This window comes from Microtus pennsylvanicus, chromosome 13 (assembly GCF_037038515.1).
Source record: "Microtus pennsylvanicus isolate mMicPen1 chromosome 13, mMicPen1.hap1, whole genome shotgun sequence".
In the NCBI taxonomy this organism is placed as follows: domain Eukaryota; kingdom Metazoa; phylum Chordata; class Mammalia; order Rodentia; family Cricetidae; genus Microtus; species Microtus pennsylvanicus.
The window spans coordinates 61,909,800-61,927,246 of NC_134591.1; the positions used below are offsets into that span (position 1 = coordinate 61,909,800).

Here is a 17,447-nt window from a genome sequence, read left to right on the forward strand (position 1 = left end):
GACGGATGGTAGATTGATGAATGGTGGATGGACACATGGATAGGTGGGTAGATGGATAACTGAGGACTGGTGGGTGGGTGGGTGGAGTGATGGATAATGAATAGAGGATGGATGGATGGATAGATGGATAGTGGATTGCTGGATGAATGAATGGATGAACAGGTGGGTGGATGGTTGATAATGAATGGATAGATGGATGACTGATGGCTGGTAGATGGGTGGATAGATGGATGATGGATAATGGATGGATGGATGGATGGATGGATGGATGGATGGATGGATGATGGATGGATGGATGGATTGATGGATGATGGATAATGGATGGATGGATGATGGATAATGGATGGATGGATGGATGATGGATGGATGGATGGATGATGGATGGATGGATGATGGATGGTGGATGATGGATGGATGGATGGATGATGGATGACTGATGGCTCGTAAATGGATGGATAGATGGATGATGGATGATGGATGGATGATGGATGGATGGATGATGAATGGATGATGGATGATGGATGGATGGATGGATGATGGATGGGTGGGTGGATGGATGATGGATGGGTGGGTGGATGATGGATGGATGGATGGATGGATGATGGATGGATGATGGATGGATGATGGATGGATGGATGGATGATGGATGGATGGATGGATGATGGATGGATGATGGATGATGGATGGATAGTAGGTTGATGGATAGATGAATGGATGAACAGATGGGTGAATGATAAGTGGATGAATGGTTGATAATGAGTATTTGGACAGTAGGTAGATGGATGAATGGATGAGAGAGGGATAAATGATAGATAAATAATGGGTGGATGATGGCTGGCTGACTGGCTGGTGGGATGGATGGATAAATGGATGGATGCTAGATGAATGAACAAATAAATATGAATATTCATAATTCTAAAGAATTAAGCCCACAGAACAAGCAGAACACACCAGGTCTTGCATCTAAACATAGTTTTATATTTTCACCAAAGCCAGGTCATATTTGTACTTTGAAAACTCCTTTGATAGGTAGAGATCAATGTTTCCACTCCCAATTTGCAAGCTCCAGAGAGGTCAAATGAGTAGCACACTATCCTGAAGGCCGAGCCTTTCCCACATCCATGGGAGGTGTCTGCAGCCCACACCTTCCATGGGCTGTCTGGGGGGAGAATTCTCTTCAGTTCAAGGATGCTGGAAGATTCATTCAGATGATGGAGGTAGGTTGTGACATGACTCTGGCAGGTTGGGAAAGCCTTGGCAGAGACTGTGGGTGCCAGAAATTCTCATCAGGCAGAAGTTTGGAAAGTACGCAGGATGTGGTGGCTTTGCCCCTGAGGACATTTTCCTCCCCCCATGCGTGCTCACCACAAAAGGTGGTCCCGAAAGCACTCCTAGGTACCCTTTTGCTGGTGTCCTCCCTCAGGAGACACAGTCTTTTTTGAGGTTAAGGTGCCTAGCCCTGAAGGGGATACTCCTGTGCCCACACAAGTCCCACGTTCCTTTTTCCCTCATTCCCCCAACACCATGGGGATATTGTTGCCTAGGGGGATAGAGAGCCAGAGGGATGCCAAGTCAGCCACCCAGGACATCCAGCTGGTACTTCAAGCCTACTCAAGAAGGACAACTTTCAATGTGTAATAGGGTCTCACTAATGCATAAGAGGCCAGGCCTCTGTTTTCTCCCAAGGGCCTATTCCACCACCCTCTGATCTTAAGTTTTCCTCATTGAGCATAGCATACCAGGTGTGTCTCCATTCTGGCCATGTGCTGGCCTAAGGTGCTGTCTCCAGTAGGCTCCTGTAGAAAAGTTGCTACAGTTCAAGAGGTTCATAGGACTCCCCCTCTCTCTCTCTGGTGGTGAGTCCTGAGCTGGGTAGAGCAGGGGCTCTGACAATTGGGGAGCTACTACTACTACAAGCTGCTAGAGCCAGCAGGTTTTGGGCCATGGTGCCAAGGACTAGCTGGGTCCATAGGCTGCTTGATTCTACTCCCACTGAGGCATCCATAAGGTGCAGCTGCCCAGGCAACCTGTGACTTAACCTCAGGAGAGGCTGAGACCCCGTCAGCCCCGCAGGCTCATGGCAAAGTGAGGTGAGACCCACTACTAGGGTCGTGTGAAGAGCAGTGTTTCCTAGGCCCAGGGCTCCTAAGTTCAGCTACCAGCTCACCTTGCCAGGCCAAGGGTCTGGGGAAAGCACCCCACATCTATCCCTCCCATACCTTTCCCCTTGGTCACCTGAGCTGGGGGCCCACAGCATTGTAGACCGTTATGATTGGGAAACCATTGAAGGTGGAACTCATAGAGATCTTGTATGCACCCGTGTCAGGGAAAATCAGCCAGTCGCCCACATCCAACTCCGGCAGCTGGACCTCCTCCAAGGAGAGCCTGTCAAAGGCATCACATGTGGGGCCATAGAGGGTGCAGGGGAAGAGGCGGGGCTCTGAGGGGAACTCCTGCAGGGAGAAGGAGATGGGGTCAGGGAAGGAAGGGTCTCACTAGAATGTTAGACATGGTTCCAGGAGACGTGGTCATCCAGTAAGGACAGTACCATTCAACCACAGTGAACAGTGACAGAGTGGCTGTTCTGTGCCAGCCTTGAGGACACACCCAAAGGCCTTCCTGGAGCTCGCATTGCATCGGGGCCAAGTCTCAGTCCACCAGCTCACAAACACATCACGTGTACATGCTGAGGACCCGAAGATGGGGTCTCAGAGTCCACTGCACACTGGAGCCACCTGGAGAGTTTTAATGATGAATGGATGCTGGATCTCACCTGGGGCTTTAAATCTATTTTTATATACGAGAGCATGGCCAGGCGGTGGGGACTTTGACAGCTTGGCAGGTGGCTCTAATGTGAAGGGAGCTTGGGAACCAGTACTCTCCAAATCTCCTGCTCCTCCAACATTCCAGAGTGCATGCGCGCACACACACACACACACACACACACACACACACACAAGCATCCAGAGCTGAGACCCACGCAGCCTCCACAGACATGCACAGTCAGGAGTCACCAGGTGTGCACCAGGAAACACATACAGATGTGTACGTGCCATGACTCACACCCATGCCCAACATGACAACCTGCAGAGCGTGGGTGACCTGAGACCCTGCCTCTCAGGTCAGCGACTGAAGTTGATGGTCTCAGGACACAAGGTCCCCTTACCTTCACCACAATGGGTATCCTGGGGACAGGTTCCCTGAGGAAGATTCGGAAGGAACCATAATAGCCCTCATTGAGATAGTATGCCATCTTCCTGTGGCCTCCTGGGGACAGGGAGTAGACAGGATGAAGTGTGTTTGGTTATGTCTCCCTGATGAGTCCCAGCTCCCTTGGGAGAAGTGGCTGCCCAGTGAGGCAGAATTCCTGCCTTGTCCTAAGGGTCTTCCCCAACCCACCTTCTGTCATGGAGAGCAGGCCCCACTGCCCTCCGCTCCCCGCATAGGAATGCTGAACAGCAGTAACCGGCGTGAGATGATCTGTTTTAAGCTCCTCATGTGTGGAGTACATGGATGCTCTTGCCTGTACTTATTGGGTATCATAAGCCCTGCATTACAGTTGGAGAAACTGAGTCTTGCCAGAAGTTCACAGGAGTAGGCAATGCCCTCGGCTCATCCCCAGACACAGGTTCAAGCGCTTGGAGTAGGTCCCCGAGTGCCTACTGTGTGAGACAGGGCAGGAGCAGTGGCTGTTTGATGTTCAGCTTCAGGGCGCGCCGGTGGGTGCATTGCCTTCCTTTCAGAGATGCCTTTGTTCGCTGCCCTTCCTTCCTTCCATCCCTCCCTCCTTCTCTCCCTCCTCCCTCCCTCCCCCCCTCCCTCCCTCTTTTCTTCCTTCTTCTTTCCTTCTTCCTTCCTTCCTTCCTTCCTTTCTTCCTTCCTTCCTTTCTTTCTTCCTTCCCTTCCTGCTCTCTTATTTACAGGGTGTTGGTGGATTGAACCCAGGGCCTTGCTTTTGCTAGGCAAGTGTTCTACCACTGAACTATATCTGCAGATCTTGGCTTTTGAGATGGGATCTTACCACGTTGCTCAACAAGGCACTGAAGTTGTGATCTTTTTGCCTCGGCCTCCCGAGTGCTGGGATTGCAGACATACGCCACCACACCCTGCTTTATCTTAGGCTTGTGTTTGTTTGAGATAAATTCTCCTAGCCCACACTGGCCTGTGTGGTGTAGACTTCTCTTGAACTCATGATCTGCCTCCTCAACCTAAGTGTTGGCATTACAGATGGGTACCAGCCTATCTGCCTCCTCATCCTGAGTGCCAGCATTACAGGTGGGTACCAGCTTGACACTCTGGCATCTGGGCTCTGCAGACACAGAAGAGTCTGACCTTCCCTGGCTAGCTAATTCCTAGAGGCAGTAATTATCCTCCAAAATGGCCTCCCTCATGTACAACTACTACCTTGACTGTAGGCTCTCAGTCAATAGAACCCATCCTGAGGGGAGATGTCACACGTACTTTGTAGCCTGCTGACCTCTAAGGTATTGGTCAGAGACCACACTAGATTCTAGGCCTTTTGGCTATAGAACCCCCGCCCCCCACAGTCACGTGTGTTTTGTACAGGAGTTCCTATGTAGTCACACCCTCAGCTTTATCGTGCACCTGGAATTATGATGATGGTTGCCTGGAAACCTTTCTTCCAAATAAATTCTTTTGTGTTTAAATATGCCAACAATAAACCGCCCACCATTAGCCTCCCTGAAGCTTGACCCAGGCCGACGACATCAATCTGAACCACGTTTTCATTCTCATCTCTTCAAGATTGCTTCGCTGCCTGCCTTGACACCTGCAGAGACCCCCCGCCCATGGCAGGAGCCAGGTCAGCCCAGACTACACAAGACCCTCTGTCCACGAACATCCCAGTGAAGATGCTGGCCTACTCTCCCTTCTCACCTAATCCACTCTGTGTGGATAATTCATGCAGAGACTCTTGTCTCTGGGAAAGTGTGTGTAAAAATTTATCTGAGACAGCTGTCTCCATGTAAGCAAGCCTTGCCATAGCTAATTAGGACAAATCCTTAAGACAAATCCTGAGTGTGCTATAAAACCTTGGCCAACTCCAACAGCGCCAACGACTGCAGATGGCCCCCTCCCTCAGAACATGCCGCCCCTATTGATACGGTATTGATTACTCAAATAAGCAAGTGCCAGTTTTCCCCCAGCTCCTTCACACTCTTTTCTATGACTCCCAGATCCTGCAGATACGAGGGCCTACCAAGCTTGTCCTTCACAGCCATCTTAGCCCGTCTTCACATCCTTGCTCCTGAACCTGCACGCAGAATTCCAGTCAGACTCTGTCAACCTCTGGGCGATCGGCGGCCATTTGGAAGCTGACTCTGAGTACAGATTTTTCTCACCTCTGGTTTCCCTTCGTTCTCTTCCCTATCTCCTTAACCCCAATTCCAGTGATACCCAGATCAATTCTGGATTGAGTTCCTCGTGATGCTAGGGATGAGAGGTACCAGTCCTGGAGTCAGGAAGGCATAGGCTGGTTTATCTACTGACTAGTTGTGCTACCTTGGACAGGTCACTGCCCCTCTCTGAGTCTCCATGTCTACACATGTTCACTGGGGGTGACCCAAAGCTGCCTCACGGGATCGGTGAGCAGACCTGAGGTAAAATATGTATTTCAGCTGTCGCTGACTTGCGCAGATCAGCAGCTCTTGCTTTTGTTTATGTAATGAATAACAAAGCTCCCAAATCCTTGTAATTGGCTGTGGTGAAATGGGTGAGGACAGGTGCGCTCCACCCCAGCATCCTATGGTGAGGCGCTTCATCAAAGGCGGATAAGGGAGGGCATCAGAGTGACGGTAAATATTTACCTGTGGGTGTCACTCAGTCCCGAAGATCAAAGAGGGCTAGTTCAGTGGATGCCGACCTGGGAATATTCTCAATTTTGCCATGAAAACATCTCTGGTTCGTTCTCTGGGAACATGGCCACCCCAGGTCCCTCCCACACTCAGAGGAAAAATAGCTGAAGAACTCCCCTGGGAGACACGGTGACGCGTGTCAAAAGGTCCTGTCACCGGAGGATATCAGCCTTAGGGACGTGTCCTATCACAGCAGTCAGCCCTGCTTTATCTGCTGAGGGAGCTTGTGCTGGAGTTCTCCGTCACTGATAGAACCTGTCACCTCCTGCACCCAAGGGTCTTGACTAGGCTTAGTAATGGGTATGTAGGGCCCTGGAGGCCGAACCTTGCAATTGCTCCCTCAGGCCAGCAGACTTACCCACTACCTAGAAGGGCACCTTGGCCTCTGTCCTTCACCTTCCCCTCTTCTGGGGCACAGTAAACAGTGCCCAGACAGGGTCAATCCAGTACACAACACTGATCTCAATTGCTACAATTAGGCACCCAGGGTATACCCCAGAATCACGGTCCAATCTATCCCCAAGTCCTGGGACATCTGGACAGTGGCTACACCTGGCACCCACCTGGCTCCAGGGAGGCCTTCTTGGCTATGATGTTCACAGCAGCTGTGCATACAGACTCCGCATAAAAGCGGCCAGGCTCTGCGATGACCTGGACACCAGTCCCCTCCGGGAAGTACTGGGTCCGGGCAGCATTGATCACTGTAGCTATCTGTGGAGACAGATCCAGCCTCTGCTGTATCCTGAGTCTATGCAACTGCCATGACCCCCTTTCCTTTGACCCTATAATAGCCTTTCAGATAGCAAGCTCACCTCCTCTTACTCAAGAAGAAACAGGTAGAAAGGAAGCCGAGAGAGGCCAGAGCACACAGCCAGTGTGTGGGCCCTGGCACCCTGAGGATATGACCTTGCAAATAATTGACACATGGTCAGCAGAGACAGAATGTCTTCATGGTTCCCTGAAGCTAAGGGACCATGAGTGTCTACCAGGGTTAGGGTCTATGGCTAAAGGACACGGAGGGGCTGTAGGGATAGCTCGGGGGGGGGGATATAATGCCTACCTCATGAGAGGCTGGGGATGAAAAAGAAAAGGACAGGAAGAGGGGGAAGAAGGAGCATGAAGAAGAGGGATGGAGGTGGAAGGGGGACAGGAGGGGAGGAGGAGGAAGAGAAGGAAGAAGAAGGGGAGGAGAAGGAAAAGAAGGAGGAAGAAGGAAGAGATAGAAAAGAGCATTGTTGGATGTGACTCCTGATCTTGGACCAGAGCTGTGAGGCAACAAAAAAGCACAGCAAGCAGGTGCACACACTCATACACACTCGGGTGCACACACTCAGACACACATTCAGGCACACTCAGGTGCTGACATTCAAACACACTCAGGTGCACACACTCAGGTGCACACACTCATACATATTCAGGTGTACATGCTCAGACACACTCTGGTGCTCACACTCATACACACTCAGGTACAAACACTCAGACACACTTACAGTCACGCACGTAGTCAGGTGAAGATGTCTGTCAGACTCAAACCACAGCGTCCGCAAACAGACTCCCAGTTATGCGAGGTTCTATGTACAAACACACACAGGCATGCGCGCACACTTGTCCCCCCACCCCCACCCCAAGCTGCTATACTCAGACTGCCACTCTTACTGTGGGGCCATCCAGCTCACCTCCTCAAATTTAGCTTCAGAGCCCTCAGTTCCAGGGAAGCCTCCTCCGAGATCCAGGAGGCTCATGCAGTGACCCACTCTGCGGCCCATCTCAAATACACGATGGCAGTCAGCGATGGCCTGCCTATAGCTCTGGGGTGTCTGGCAGTCGGAACCCACGTGGAAGCTGAACATGGCCGATGGTATGGAAGACACAGATTCAAGTCAGTGTGAGGCCAGATGCACTGAAGAACACTCACCCAGGGGCTGCAAGACCAGTGCCAGCCTGTGCCAAGATGACGCTGGCCCACTTGACACCCGTAGATGTATGTGGCCTTGGTCATACCCGGTGTCCTCCTGGACACACATATCCCATAGTCACCCAGTCAGGGATAACGACAAAGTAACATTTTCTTCCCCAGCCGCCCACTCCCCATGCCTTTGTTGAAGGGGCTCTCCTTCTCTTACCTAGAACCCCACAACCCACTGCCCCCTGCAGGTAAACAGAGAAACCAGTTCAGGTTAGAGGGGATGAGGTGAGTGAGAATTTTCTCACCAGATGCAAAGCCTGGCTGGTCAGATGGCCCAGAGAGTAAAGGCCCTTGCTGCCAAAACCCACTGAGTTCAATTCCTGATCCCCACACAGTAAGAGAAGAAAACTGGTTCCTAAAAACTGTCCCCTGACCTCCACATGTGCACCATGGCATGAGCACACACACATAAATATAAAAAATAATTGTTCCAGGGCAGGCTCCGAAGCTACATTAGAAACCCTGCCCGCCCCCCCAAGAAAAAAGAAAAAAATAGTATCTCATATAGCACAAGCTAGCCTCCAACTCATTATATAACCAAGGATGACCTTAAACTTCTGACCCTCCAGCCTCCATTTGTAGAGGGCTGGGATTGCAGGGTGTTTACCACCCTGGTTTTATTCGGTGCATACTGGGCAAGAACGCTACCATTTGAGCTATGTCCCTAGCCCTGCTCCCCCCCCCCCTTTTTGGAGTCTGGGTTTCCTGTTGTTCAGCCTGCTCTTGATCTTGTCCCTGTCCTCCTTCTGCCTCCTGGAGTGCTGGGATTACAGCTGTGTGTCCCCACACCCAGGGCTCAGAATCCCTTAAAGAGGAAAATGAATGCACGTCTCCTGGAGGGATGAAATATACAAAATTCCCACCCGAGACTCGATCTGTAAAGTGATTAGTCCCCGAGGGAAGAAAGGGAATCAGCGACAGCGATCCTGACTCCATTTAAAATTCCAATTTTTCTCATCATGGAGATTTTTGCATTTGTTTTGATTGTTTTAAATACTGTTTGGAAATGTTACATATCTGGAGCGTTAAGTTTCTGATGTTTACTTCAATTTTTCCCCTAGGCTATTCGTGCCTCCCGTCCTCTAGGCCTGGAAAACACACAACTCAGAGGTGTCCCCGAGAGTCCGTGGCTGCCTAGGGACAGCAACAGAAATCAAGACAGAAAAGGCCAGTGCTCACGTACGAGGCCCCCACCACAGCCAACCCCAGCTCTCTGGCAGCCTGAAGTAAATGTGTGCATGCCTCCAGCTGAGCTCCAAACTTGGCATTCAGGGGGAAGGTGCTTTGACTGTCCCGGGCCTGTATCCGGAGGACCAACCTGGAAGAGGAAGGACGGAGTGAGGCATGGGTGCACAGGAACCCCGAGGTACTCCAACCTTCCCACTCACCCCCGCCTAGCTGCTCCCGACGACCCAGCATGGAGACCAAGGAGTGAACACACACTTTTTACAGAATTTTTCCAGGCAAGAACAAGCGGGATAGAATCACACAGTTAAGCTTTCTAAAGAATTTGAGGTATAGGCTGGGTGGTGGTGGTTCATGCCTTTAATCCTAGCTTTTGGGAAGAAGAGGTAGGCAGGTCTTTGAGTTCGATACCAGCCTGGTCTACAGATAAGTTCCAGGACAGTCAGGGCTACAAAGAGAAACCCTCTCTTGAAAAACTAAACAGAGATGTCACATGCTTTCTTCAGATCACACAGCATAAGGGTAATGAATCTGAAATGTGAGCTTTGGTATGACATGTATAGTTTTTCTATGACATCATGGATGCCAGACTTTCTCATGCCGAGCTCGGTCCAGTGCCAGAGCAGTGTCAAGGTCTATTTGGTACTAATGTGATCCTAAGAAAGCACTGGGCCTCCTGGCTCAACCCTTGTACCTGTAGTCCCAGAGGTTTCGAGACCCAAATCCATCTGTCGGAGTCCCTTGGCCCACTGTTTCCTGTTGTACGTCTGCCATCTTACCTGGCCCCAGGGTGGTGCTGGGCCACCTTAGCCAGTTCCTCCTCACTGTCAAAGGTCAGAAGCTGCACCCCACGGCGGGCTGCATACTGGATGTGGGAGATGGCCTTGCAGGGGTTGGCGAAGATGATTCGTGAGGGGGCTACGCCCAAGCCCAGCACTTGCTCCAGCTCCCCCTGGTGTGGGTAAAGGTCAAAGCTGGGGATGCACTGCAGTCCCTGCCTTCCCTGACTCTTTGGGGACAGAGCCTTAGCCTGAACTAGTGGGGATACCTTCCAGTGAACCCCTTCTGGGACCAGATCCTTCACTGGGAGAGTGTCAGGTCCCAAAGAAACCTGGGACAAGTTTCACTCCTATCGGTGGCTCATCCTGACCCCTACCCTGAACCTCTCCCACCCTGGGTCTGAGCTTTGCTTCCCTTCCCCCAACTTCTGATTCTTATGTGTCTCAGGCATTTTGTCTATTTGCTCTCTTGGTTCCCATGTGCCTCTTGGTCCTCTTCTCTCCTCTCCTCTCCTCTCCTCGCCCCTCCTCTCCTCTCCTCTCATTTTCTCTTCTCTTCCTCTCTCACTCCCCCTCCCCTCATGGACAAGTTTATTCTGCTGGTCATGTTCAGCCTTAACTCCTCCAGACGCCGCTGACTGTTCTCTTCCTCATATCTACAATAAAACCTTCTCTTCAACCATACCTAGGAGCCGTTATGTCCTCATTAGCACTCAGTGTTGGCCCCATTTGAAAGGGGGGAGAAACTGAGGCTCAGAAGGGTGACTGGCTATGCTAGGAAGGGACCCGGTTTCTTAGTTCAGGTTACGTGGTCTTGTCACATGGCCCCGTGCAAGGCTGACCACAGCATTCGAGGGACCGGGGCTACCACTCGGTTGGTAGAGAGCTTGCCTACCAGGCACAAAGCCCTCCATCCAACCAGCACCAGGTAAACCGGGTGGTCTGTGCCTGTGATCTCAGCCTTGGGAAGGTAGAGGTGGAAGACCAGAGGTTCAAGGTCATCCTCGGACCTGGTAATGAATTCTGAACTAGCCTGGACTCCATTAGATGCAGAGCAAATAAAACCACCAATGCAACAACAAAAAGTCTTGAGCCCTCCACATGCCAGTCACCATCTTGGGGGCCAGAGTCCCCATTCCTGATCTCCTGACCATCGGGCAGTATTTCTCCAGAAAGTGACAGGCCCGTGGGGAAGATTGGCAAGCTGGCACAGACTCACCTGACTGGCACAATCAAAGCCAGTGCCCAGGGCAGCCAGGATGAACAGCACCCAGGGGCTGCTATTGCACTTCACTGCATAGAAGGGCTGGACTTGGGGCAGGGCCTGGAGGAAGGTCTGGTGGCGGCGGGCCAGCACATCCAAGTCAGCCACCATGAAGGGGTCCTGGCGGCCCTGTTAGGGCAAGAACAAGAGAGCGAGGTGGGGAGAAGGTTAGGTCCTGGGGTCCTCTCCACTCTATGACAAAACCATTACTGATCCTCTAATTTTCTTTCCCTCTTCTTCCATTTCACTTTGTGGGGGTTTTGTTTGTTTATTTTTTTGAGACAGGGTTTCTCTGTGTAGCCTTGGGTCTCCTGGAACTTGCTCTGTAGACCAGGCTGGCTTTGAACTCACCATTGCCTGATGTTGTTTCTTCCTTCTTAAAAGCCAGGGAAAACAAAGGCTCAGTTAGAAAATCGATGGCTTGAGGTTACACAGCAAGAATATGACAAAGAGAGAATTTGATTTTTTTGTTTTGTTTTGGTTTGGTTTGATTTTGGCTTTTCGAGACCAGATTTCTCTGTAGCTTTGGAACCTGTCCTGGAACTAGTTCTTGTAAACTAGGCTGGCCCTGAACAATTTTATTTTTTTAATTTATTTTTTTTTTGAGACAGGGTCCCTCTATGTAGCCCTGGCTGTCCTGGAACTTGTTGTGTAGACCAGGCTGGCCTCGAACTTAGAGATCCACCTTCTGAGTTCTGGGATTTAAGAAGTACACCAGAATGTCTGGTAAAGAAAGGATTTGAACTCTGGTTTTTATATCTCTTTAAAAAGGTGCAGGGAGGCAGCTATCTGTAGACCAAAGCCAGAGATAGGATGGCTTCAGCCCCAGACAATGGTGTGGTTGAGGGTAAACCCAAGTGCCGAGGGAACAGAACAGCAGAGCTTGCTCAGGACCCCAGCACAGGCCCTGGGAAAGCCTAGTCTGATGGCCTCCAAGCTGGAACCGGGGAAACATTCATGAGTACCAGCAAGGAAGGGGTGGGACTCACCCTCCCTCCTTACCGCAATGGTGAGTTCCTGGATCTTCCTCAGGACCAGCTGCCGGGCAGATTCCTCTGTTCCCAGAATAATGGGCTCTGATGGCCACAGGCTTCCTGTGGTTCCCAGCCGCTCCCTCGGACCCCCAGGGCGGGTGCTCATTCCTGAGACAACAGCTGAAGTGTTCTCTGGGCACAGTTGTGGCATCCTAGAAAGGACAGCTCTGTGGGCCCAGTCTTTTCCTTCCTCAACTCCTGCTGTCCCTTCCCCAGCCTCAATGGCCAAATCCTTGAAACCTGCTAACCTGCGTCCCATTCGGCCCAAGAACTCCACCAAACCCTGTGATGGTTTACTGATAGCACGTGATCTGAGGCACAAATGCAGGTGACAAGCAAGGCCATTCCCTTGGAAGGGAAACATAGGACTCTCCTCCAGGCTCCTTCCCACATGCACCCCATTCAAGATGAGAAACTGAGACTCAGTCAAGCAGTCCAACTGTGTATCATAGAACATTAGAAGTGAGGCCCGTGTCCACTCCCACGGGGAGAGAAGGGAACTCGCCTCAGGTTAAGTGGTCCCCTGGGTCCCCTGGAACAACCAGAGAGCCCTCAGACTAAAGTGGAGTCACCGGCATCCCGAGAGTATCCGGTCCATAAAAGGGACTGTGTCCATGACCCTTCCACGCAGGACTCACCTTGCAGCCATTATGACCTGCTTCCTTGAGAACAGCACAGAGCTCTGGGGTGACGCCAAAGTACCTGTGGGGAAATCTGGTCCCAACAAGACCCCAGGGTGCAAGAAGCCTACCGTCAGACCAAAGAGAGATCACACCTTCCAAGGTGTTCAGGGATGGGGACACCTGTCAAAAGCAAGCACTGGCCACCTCTAGAAGCTGGAGAGCCAGCCAGGCAGTGGTGGCACACACCTTTAATCCCAGCACTCGGGAGGCAGAGGCAAGTGGATCGAGACCAGCCTGGCCTAGAAGAGCTAGTTCCAGGACAGGCTCCAAATCTACAGAGAAACCCTGTCTCGGATAACAAAACAAAAAGAAGAAGCTGGAGACCCTCCTTCTTCCCCAGAAGTATCCAGATCACTCCAAAGAGGGGGTTCGTCTGGGAGTAGAATCAAGTCTCCAAAACTTATCAGGGGACCGTGGAGCTGCGCTTGGCTCCCAAGGCACGTCTTCTCTCCGCGGCCAATTTAACTGGGACGGTGAGCCTGTCTGGGTTACTCCATCTTGCCCCACCCCACCTTACCCTCCCTTTCTGAGGGAGCCTCTAAGGCCTCCCTGTGACCTGATGACCCTCCCAAGATGGAACTACCATCTTGGGGTAGGACCAACTCTAGGGTGTCAGCTGTCACTTTCTGAAGGCTTTCACCCCCACCTTCAAGTACAACCCAAGTAAGTCAAATATTGTTTCAGTAAACAATGACTAGGCTCCTGTTTATTCTACCCTCCCTTTCTGGGTAGAGTGGTTACACCAGGGGCTAGTTACGCTAGAGACGTGATCGGTCTTAACCCGGAAAAAAACCTACTCAGTAGTCCCTTCCTACAGTTCACTTCTTGCCTGCAGCTCCTTTGTGGTCCTCCCTCCCCAAGGAAGCAGATGGCAAAGCTGCCTTCTCACTCTAAAAATGTGGCCACGGGTACATCAGTTAATTGTTCTGAGCTTCAGTTGCTTCGTCTAGAAAATGGGACCTCAGGGGACAAGGGAAGGGATTGGTGAACTAAGAAGTATTCAAGGCCTTGCTGTCTACTATCCAGATGCCACTGCTGTAGGATGCCTTGCTTGAGAGGAACACGCAGACACACACACACAACACACACACACACACACACACACACACACACACGTGTCTTTTGAGATCATAGATTGTTGATTAAAATGGGAGCAGAGTTAGAAACAGCATGTTTCTCCCAAAACACATCCTGTTAGGATTATGGGAAAGAATGGATAGTTCAGAGACAGAACAAACTGTGGATGGTAAAAATAAAAAAAGAAAGAAAAAGAAGAAGAGCCTGTGCCAATAAAATTAATGTGAAATTGTTCAGAGAGCCAAATGGGTGTTATTTTATTGTATGTGTTTGGTATTTTGCCTCTGTGTATGTCTATACATCAAGTGCATGCTTGGTGCCCACAGAGGTCAGAAGAGGGCACTAGGTCCCCTGAAACCAGAGTTACAGAAGGTGTGAGCCACCCTGGAGGTGGCGGGAATCAAATCTGAGTCCTCTGAAAGATGGGTGTGACAGGTTCCTAGTAGCAGCTGGCCAGCAGGATCCCTTGGCCACTGGACAGGGTCAGGGTGTCCCTGTGGCTCTTAACCGCTGAGACATCTCTTCAACTTCTAAATATGTGTTTTTAGACAAGTCATAAAGCATATTTAAGGAAGCATAAGGAAGTAACATGTCTACAGAGCATGACCTTTTGAGTTCATATATAACCAAATGTAGCGGCGTAAACGAATGCAGGCAGTTTGTAAAAATATATATAGTTTTAATGTAGAAATAGACTTACAGAACCACCGTTCCCGCGGAGACCAGGAGAGTAGAAGAGGAAGCTCTGAGCACGCTCGCCAAATTTATAGGCAGACATTAGCCCGAGGCGAACACGCCCCCTAAGGGGCGGGACTTATCCCTACATCTCCCCTTTTTGTCTAAATAAGACAGAACTAAACCAAATACAACTACATACAATAACAACAAATAATAAATATAACAAACAATATTGAGAACAAAAGCTTTGCTAAACATTCTATCTCAAGGAGTCCAAATAATGTAAAGAGTAACTACAATTATATAATCTTCAACTCTGTCAAAGATCTGAGAAGGGAATAAACACTACTCAACAAACGAGATATATCCAAAATGTGCAACAATTGACAGAGACAACTGACTACCTGGGCAATCACCCAAAGTCTCGTTTGCAATGTTGAGTCAACCAATTTTGGCTAAGGCCTAACATAACTGACATACCATTATTAAAGGCAAGGAACTTTTCAAAACTATCTTACCCTGTCTTGGCAGGATATGACAGTCCTGTTTTATCTTTTGATGCACGCTCTGTATCTGTGTCAGTGGTTGAGGTATAGGCATTTCTTTGCCCAAAGGCCAGTTCTGCCAAATAGAAAGGCTCCAGGTGGAGTGTCTTTGGTGCTCAACATTCTCTCGGGAATGGAGTGGTGTTGCCAGGAGCAATTGTGTCTCACTATCACGAAACTCTGAGTTAGATTAAAGGCCATTTTCTACAGCTCTTTGAAGAGGTTGAAGATTATCTATCTATACTGAGTATAATCTCTATATATCTAAAGAACCTGATTAGTCTGATTATAAATGACAAACTTAGATGACTATTTATCTATATAATTCTCAATATCTATCTAACTTAAAGACAAAGACAATAAACAACTGTGTAACAAATGAGGATAATGACCTCCAAATATAAACACTGTACAAATATACATTGCAATATGGTAAATATATATCAATGCACAAACATTATATAAGTATCTTAATCAGAGGTAGAAATGTACATTGCAATATGGTAAATGTATACAATATATATATCAATACAATATATGTCAATACATAAAAATGTTTTAAACAGACATAGAAACATGCATGCATACAATAGTCAATATAATTTAACTTTGTTTCAATATACAAGAATTGATACCAATATATTTGTCTAAAAGCAGTAACTCACAATTATAAATCTATAATCCCATCATTCCCTCTTTTTTTTTTTCAAAATGATCCCTGAGCTTATAAAATTCCTCCCCCAACCTCCCAACCCCTAAATGATGTCCCTAAACCCAGGGGTAAACTTTACTGGGAGAGGGGACGTCGTCCTCTAGAATTACTTCCAGCTGTCATGGGGGCGACGTTCTTTCTGGGGGATCCTGTGAAAGTAAAATGATGGTTAAATTTCAAGATCAATGTCTTTTAAAATTGCAAATAGTCTCTGAGTATTTTGTGGAGGTCTGGCCAGAATGTTGTACAAGATGTGCACCATTTCAGCTAACCAAGTTGGGATCGTCTTGTGCAGCTGGTATCCAAAACAGGTCTTGTAGTAGTGCTATCAGTATCATGACGTCATATCAACCAGGTAGAGTTGTTGTTGTGGGGCCCCATCTTCTTCCTGGAAACTTCAAATGTCACTTCGGGAAAAACTCATTGTTCATTGTGAAAAACTTAAACATTAATCATATAGACATATATATATACATACATATATATATTCAATAAAAGGCATGATACATATATTCAATGAAAAGTATGATAGATATGAAGAAAAGCAAGGATGTTTTCTAAACTCATATTTCTTTCTGTCCCATATCATGGCTCTTGACATGAGACAGAAACTCCAGAAACTCTGGGTTTTTCTCTTACTAACAGGCTTGGAATTGGAGAGGGACTGAGCCAGAGTCCAACTTCAAAACCAGCTCCATATATTTATAAAGAAATGTTTAATAAGATATATAAATAAAAATTAATACTTACAAAATGTGTCCATCCATCAGTAATTAAATATTCAGGGTCCCTCAATTTCTTTGAAGATGAGTATTTTCCTGTGGAGATAAGAAAAGAACCCTGCCTCCAACCTATCTGTATTTCTTACCATCAGTATGTTCGCCATCCTTATGAAAGAATTGTTATTTATCTGTTCCAAGTGGCTTCTCTTCTTCAAACCGAACCTTTATTAATTTTGATGGTATCCATAATTTTTCCTCACCTGTGGAGATAAGAGCAAAACCCCTTCCCCAACGTAGCACATATCCTGGCTTCCATTGTGAGGTCAGCACATCCTTGAAATAAACTGGTTGATTTAGTTCAGTAGACTTTTCCATTATCCAATGTCTTTCTGCAGCCGTTGTTCCTTTCTCATTAGCGTTGAGAAAATTCAAGGTTAACAAAGCATTATGTAGCCTATTTCTGGGGGTGTTTTCCACCCCTTTCTGTTTGTTCAACATATCTTTTATAGTTCGATTTGATCTTTCTATGACTGCTTGACCTGTAGGATTGTATGGTATACCTGTAACATGCTTGATATTGTAATAATCAAAAAACCGTTTCATTTTCCTAGAAACATAAGCAGGACCATTGTCCGTTTTTATTTGTGTAGGTATACCCATGATAGCCATGACTTCTAATAAATGAGCGATTACTGAATCAGCTTTTTCTGAACTTAAAGCAGTTGCCCACTGAAAGCCTGAATAAGTGTCAATGGTGTGATGAACATATTTTAATTTGCCAAATTCTGCAAAGTGGAACACATCCATCTGCCAGATTTCATTCCTTTGGGTGCCCTTTGGATTAGCCCCTGCAGGCAGTGGCGTTTGGTTATAGAAAGAGCAAGTAGGGCATTTCTTTACAATCTCCTTAGCTTGTTGCCATGTAATTG

The 17,447-nt window shown here is 48.5% G+C and overlaps 1 protein-coding gene across 1 annotated transcript; it reads right to left on the reverse strand.

The window, feature by feature from the left end:
• Positions 1–963: 963 nt before the first annotated feature.
• On the reverse strand, positions 964–12,229 carry LOC142834286 (antizyme inhibitor 2-like). Its single transcript, XM_075946595.1, has 10 exons — positions 12,070–12,229; positions 11,023–11,196; positions 9,804–9,976; positions 9,023–9,157; positions 7,550–7,715; positions 6,437–6,584; positions 3,167–3,267; positions 2,236–2,453; positions 1,740–1,796; positions 964–1,264 (listed from the first exon to the last, which is right to left on the reverse strand). Exons 1-9 carry the CDS (start codon positions 12,205–12,207, stop codon positions 1,772–1,774), a joined length of 1,278 nt encoding a protein of 425 aa, XP_075802710.1. The 5' UTR covers positions 12,208–12,229; the 3' UTR covers positions 964–1,264; positions 1,740–1,771.
• Between the last annotated feature and the right edge of the window lie 5,218 nt (positions 12,230–17,447).

What these genes read in the sequence shown, in the direction of transcription:
- LOC142834286 (XM_075946595.1), bottom strand. Translation starts at nt 12,207, where the DNA reads ATGAGCACCCGCCCTGGGGGTCCGAGGGAGCGGCTGGGAACCACAGGA. An exon ending in CTGAAGCTAAATTTGAGGAG is followed by an intron (nt 6,585 to 7,549) that starts GTGAGCTGGATG and finishes CTGTCTCCACAG; the next exon opens with ATAGCTACAGTGATCAATGC. An exon ending in GGATACCCATTGTGGTGAAG is followed by an intron (nt 2,454 to 3,166) that starts GTAAGGGGACCT and finishes TTCTCCCTGCAG; the next exon opens with GAGTTCCCCTCAGAGCCCCG.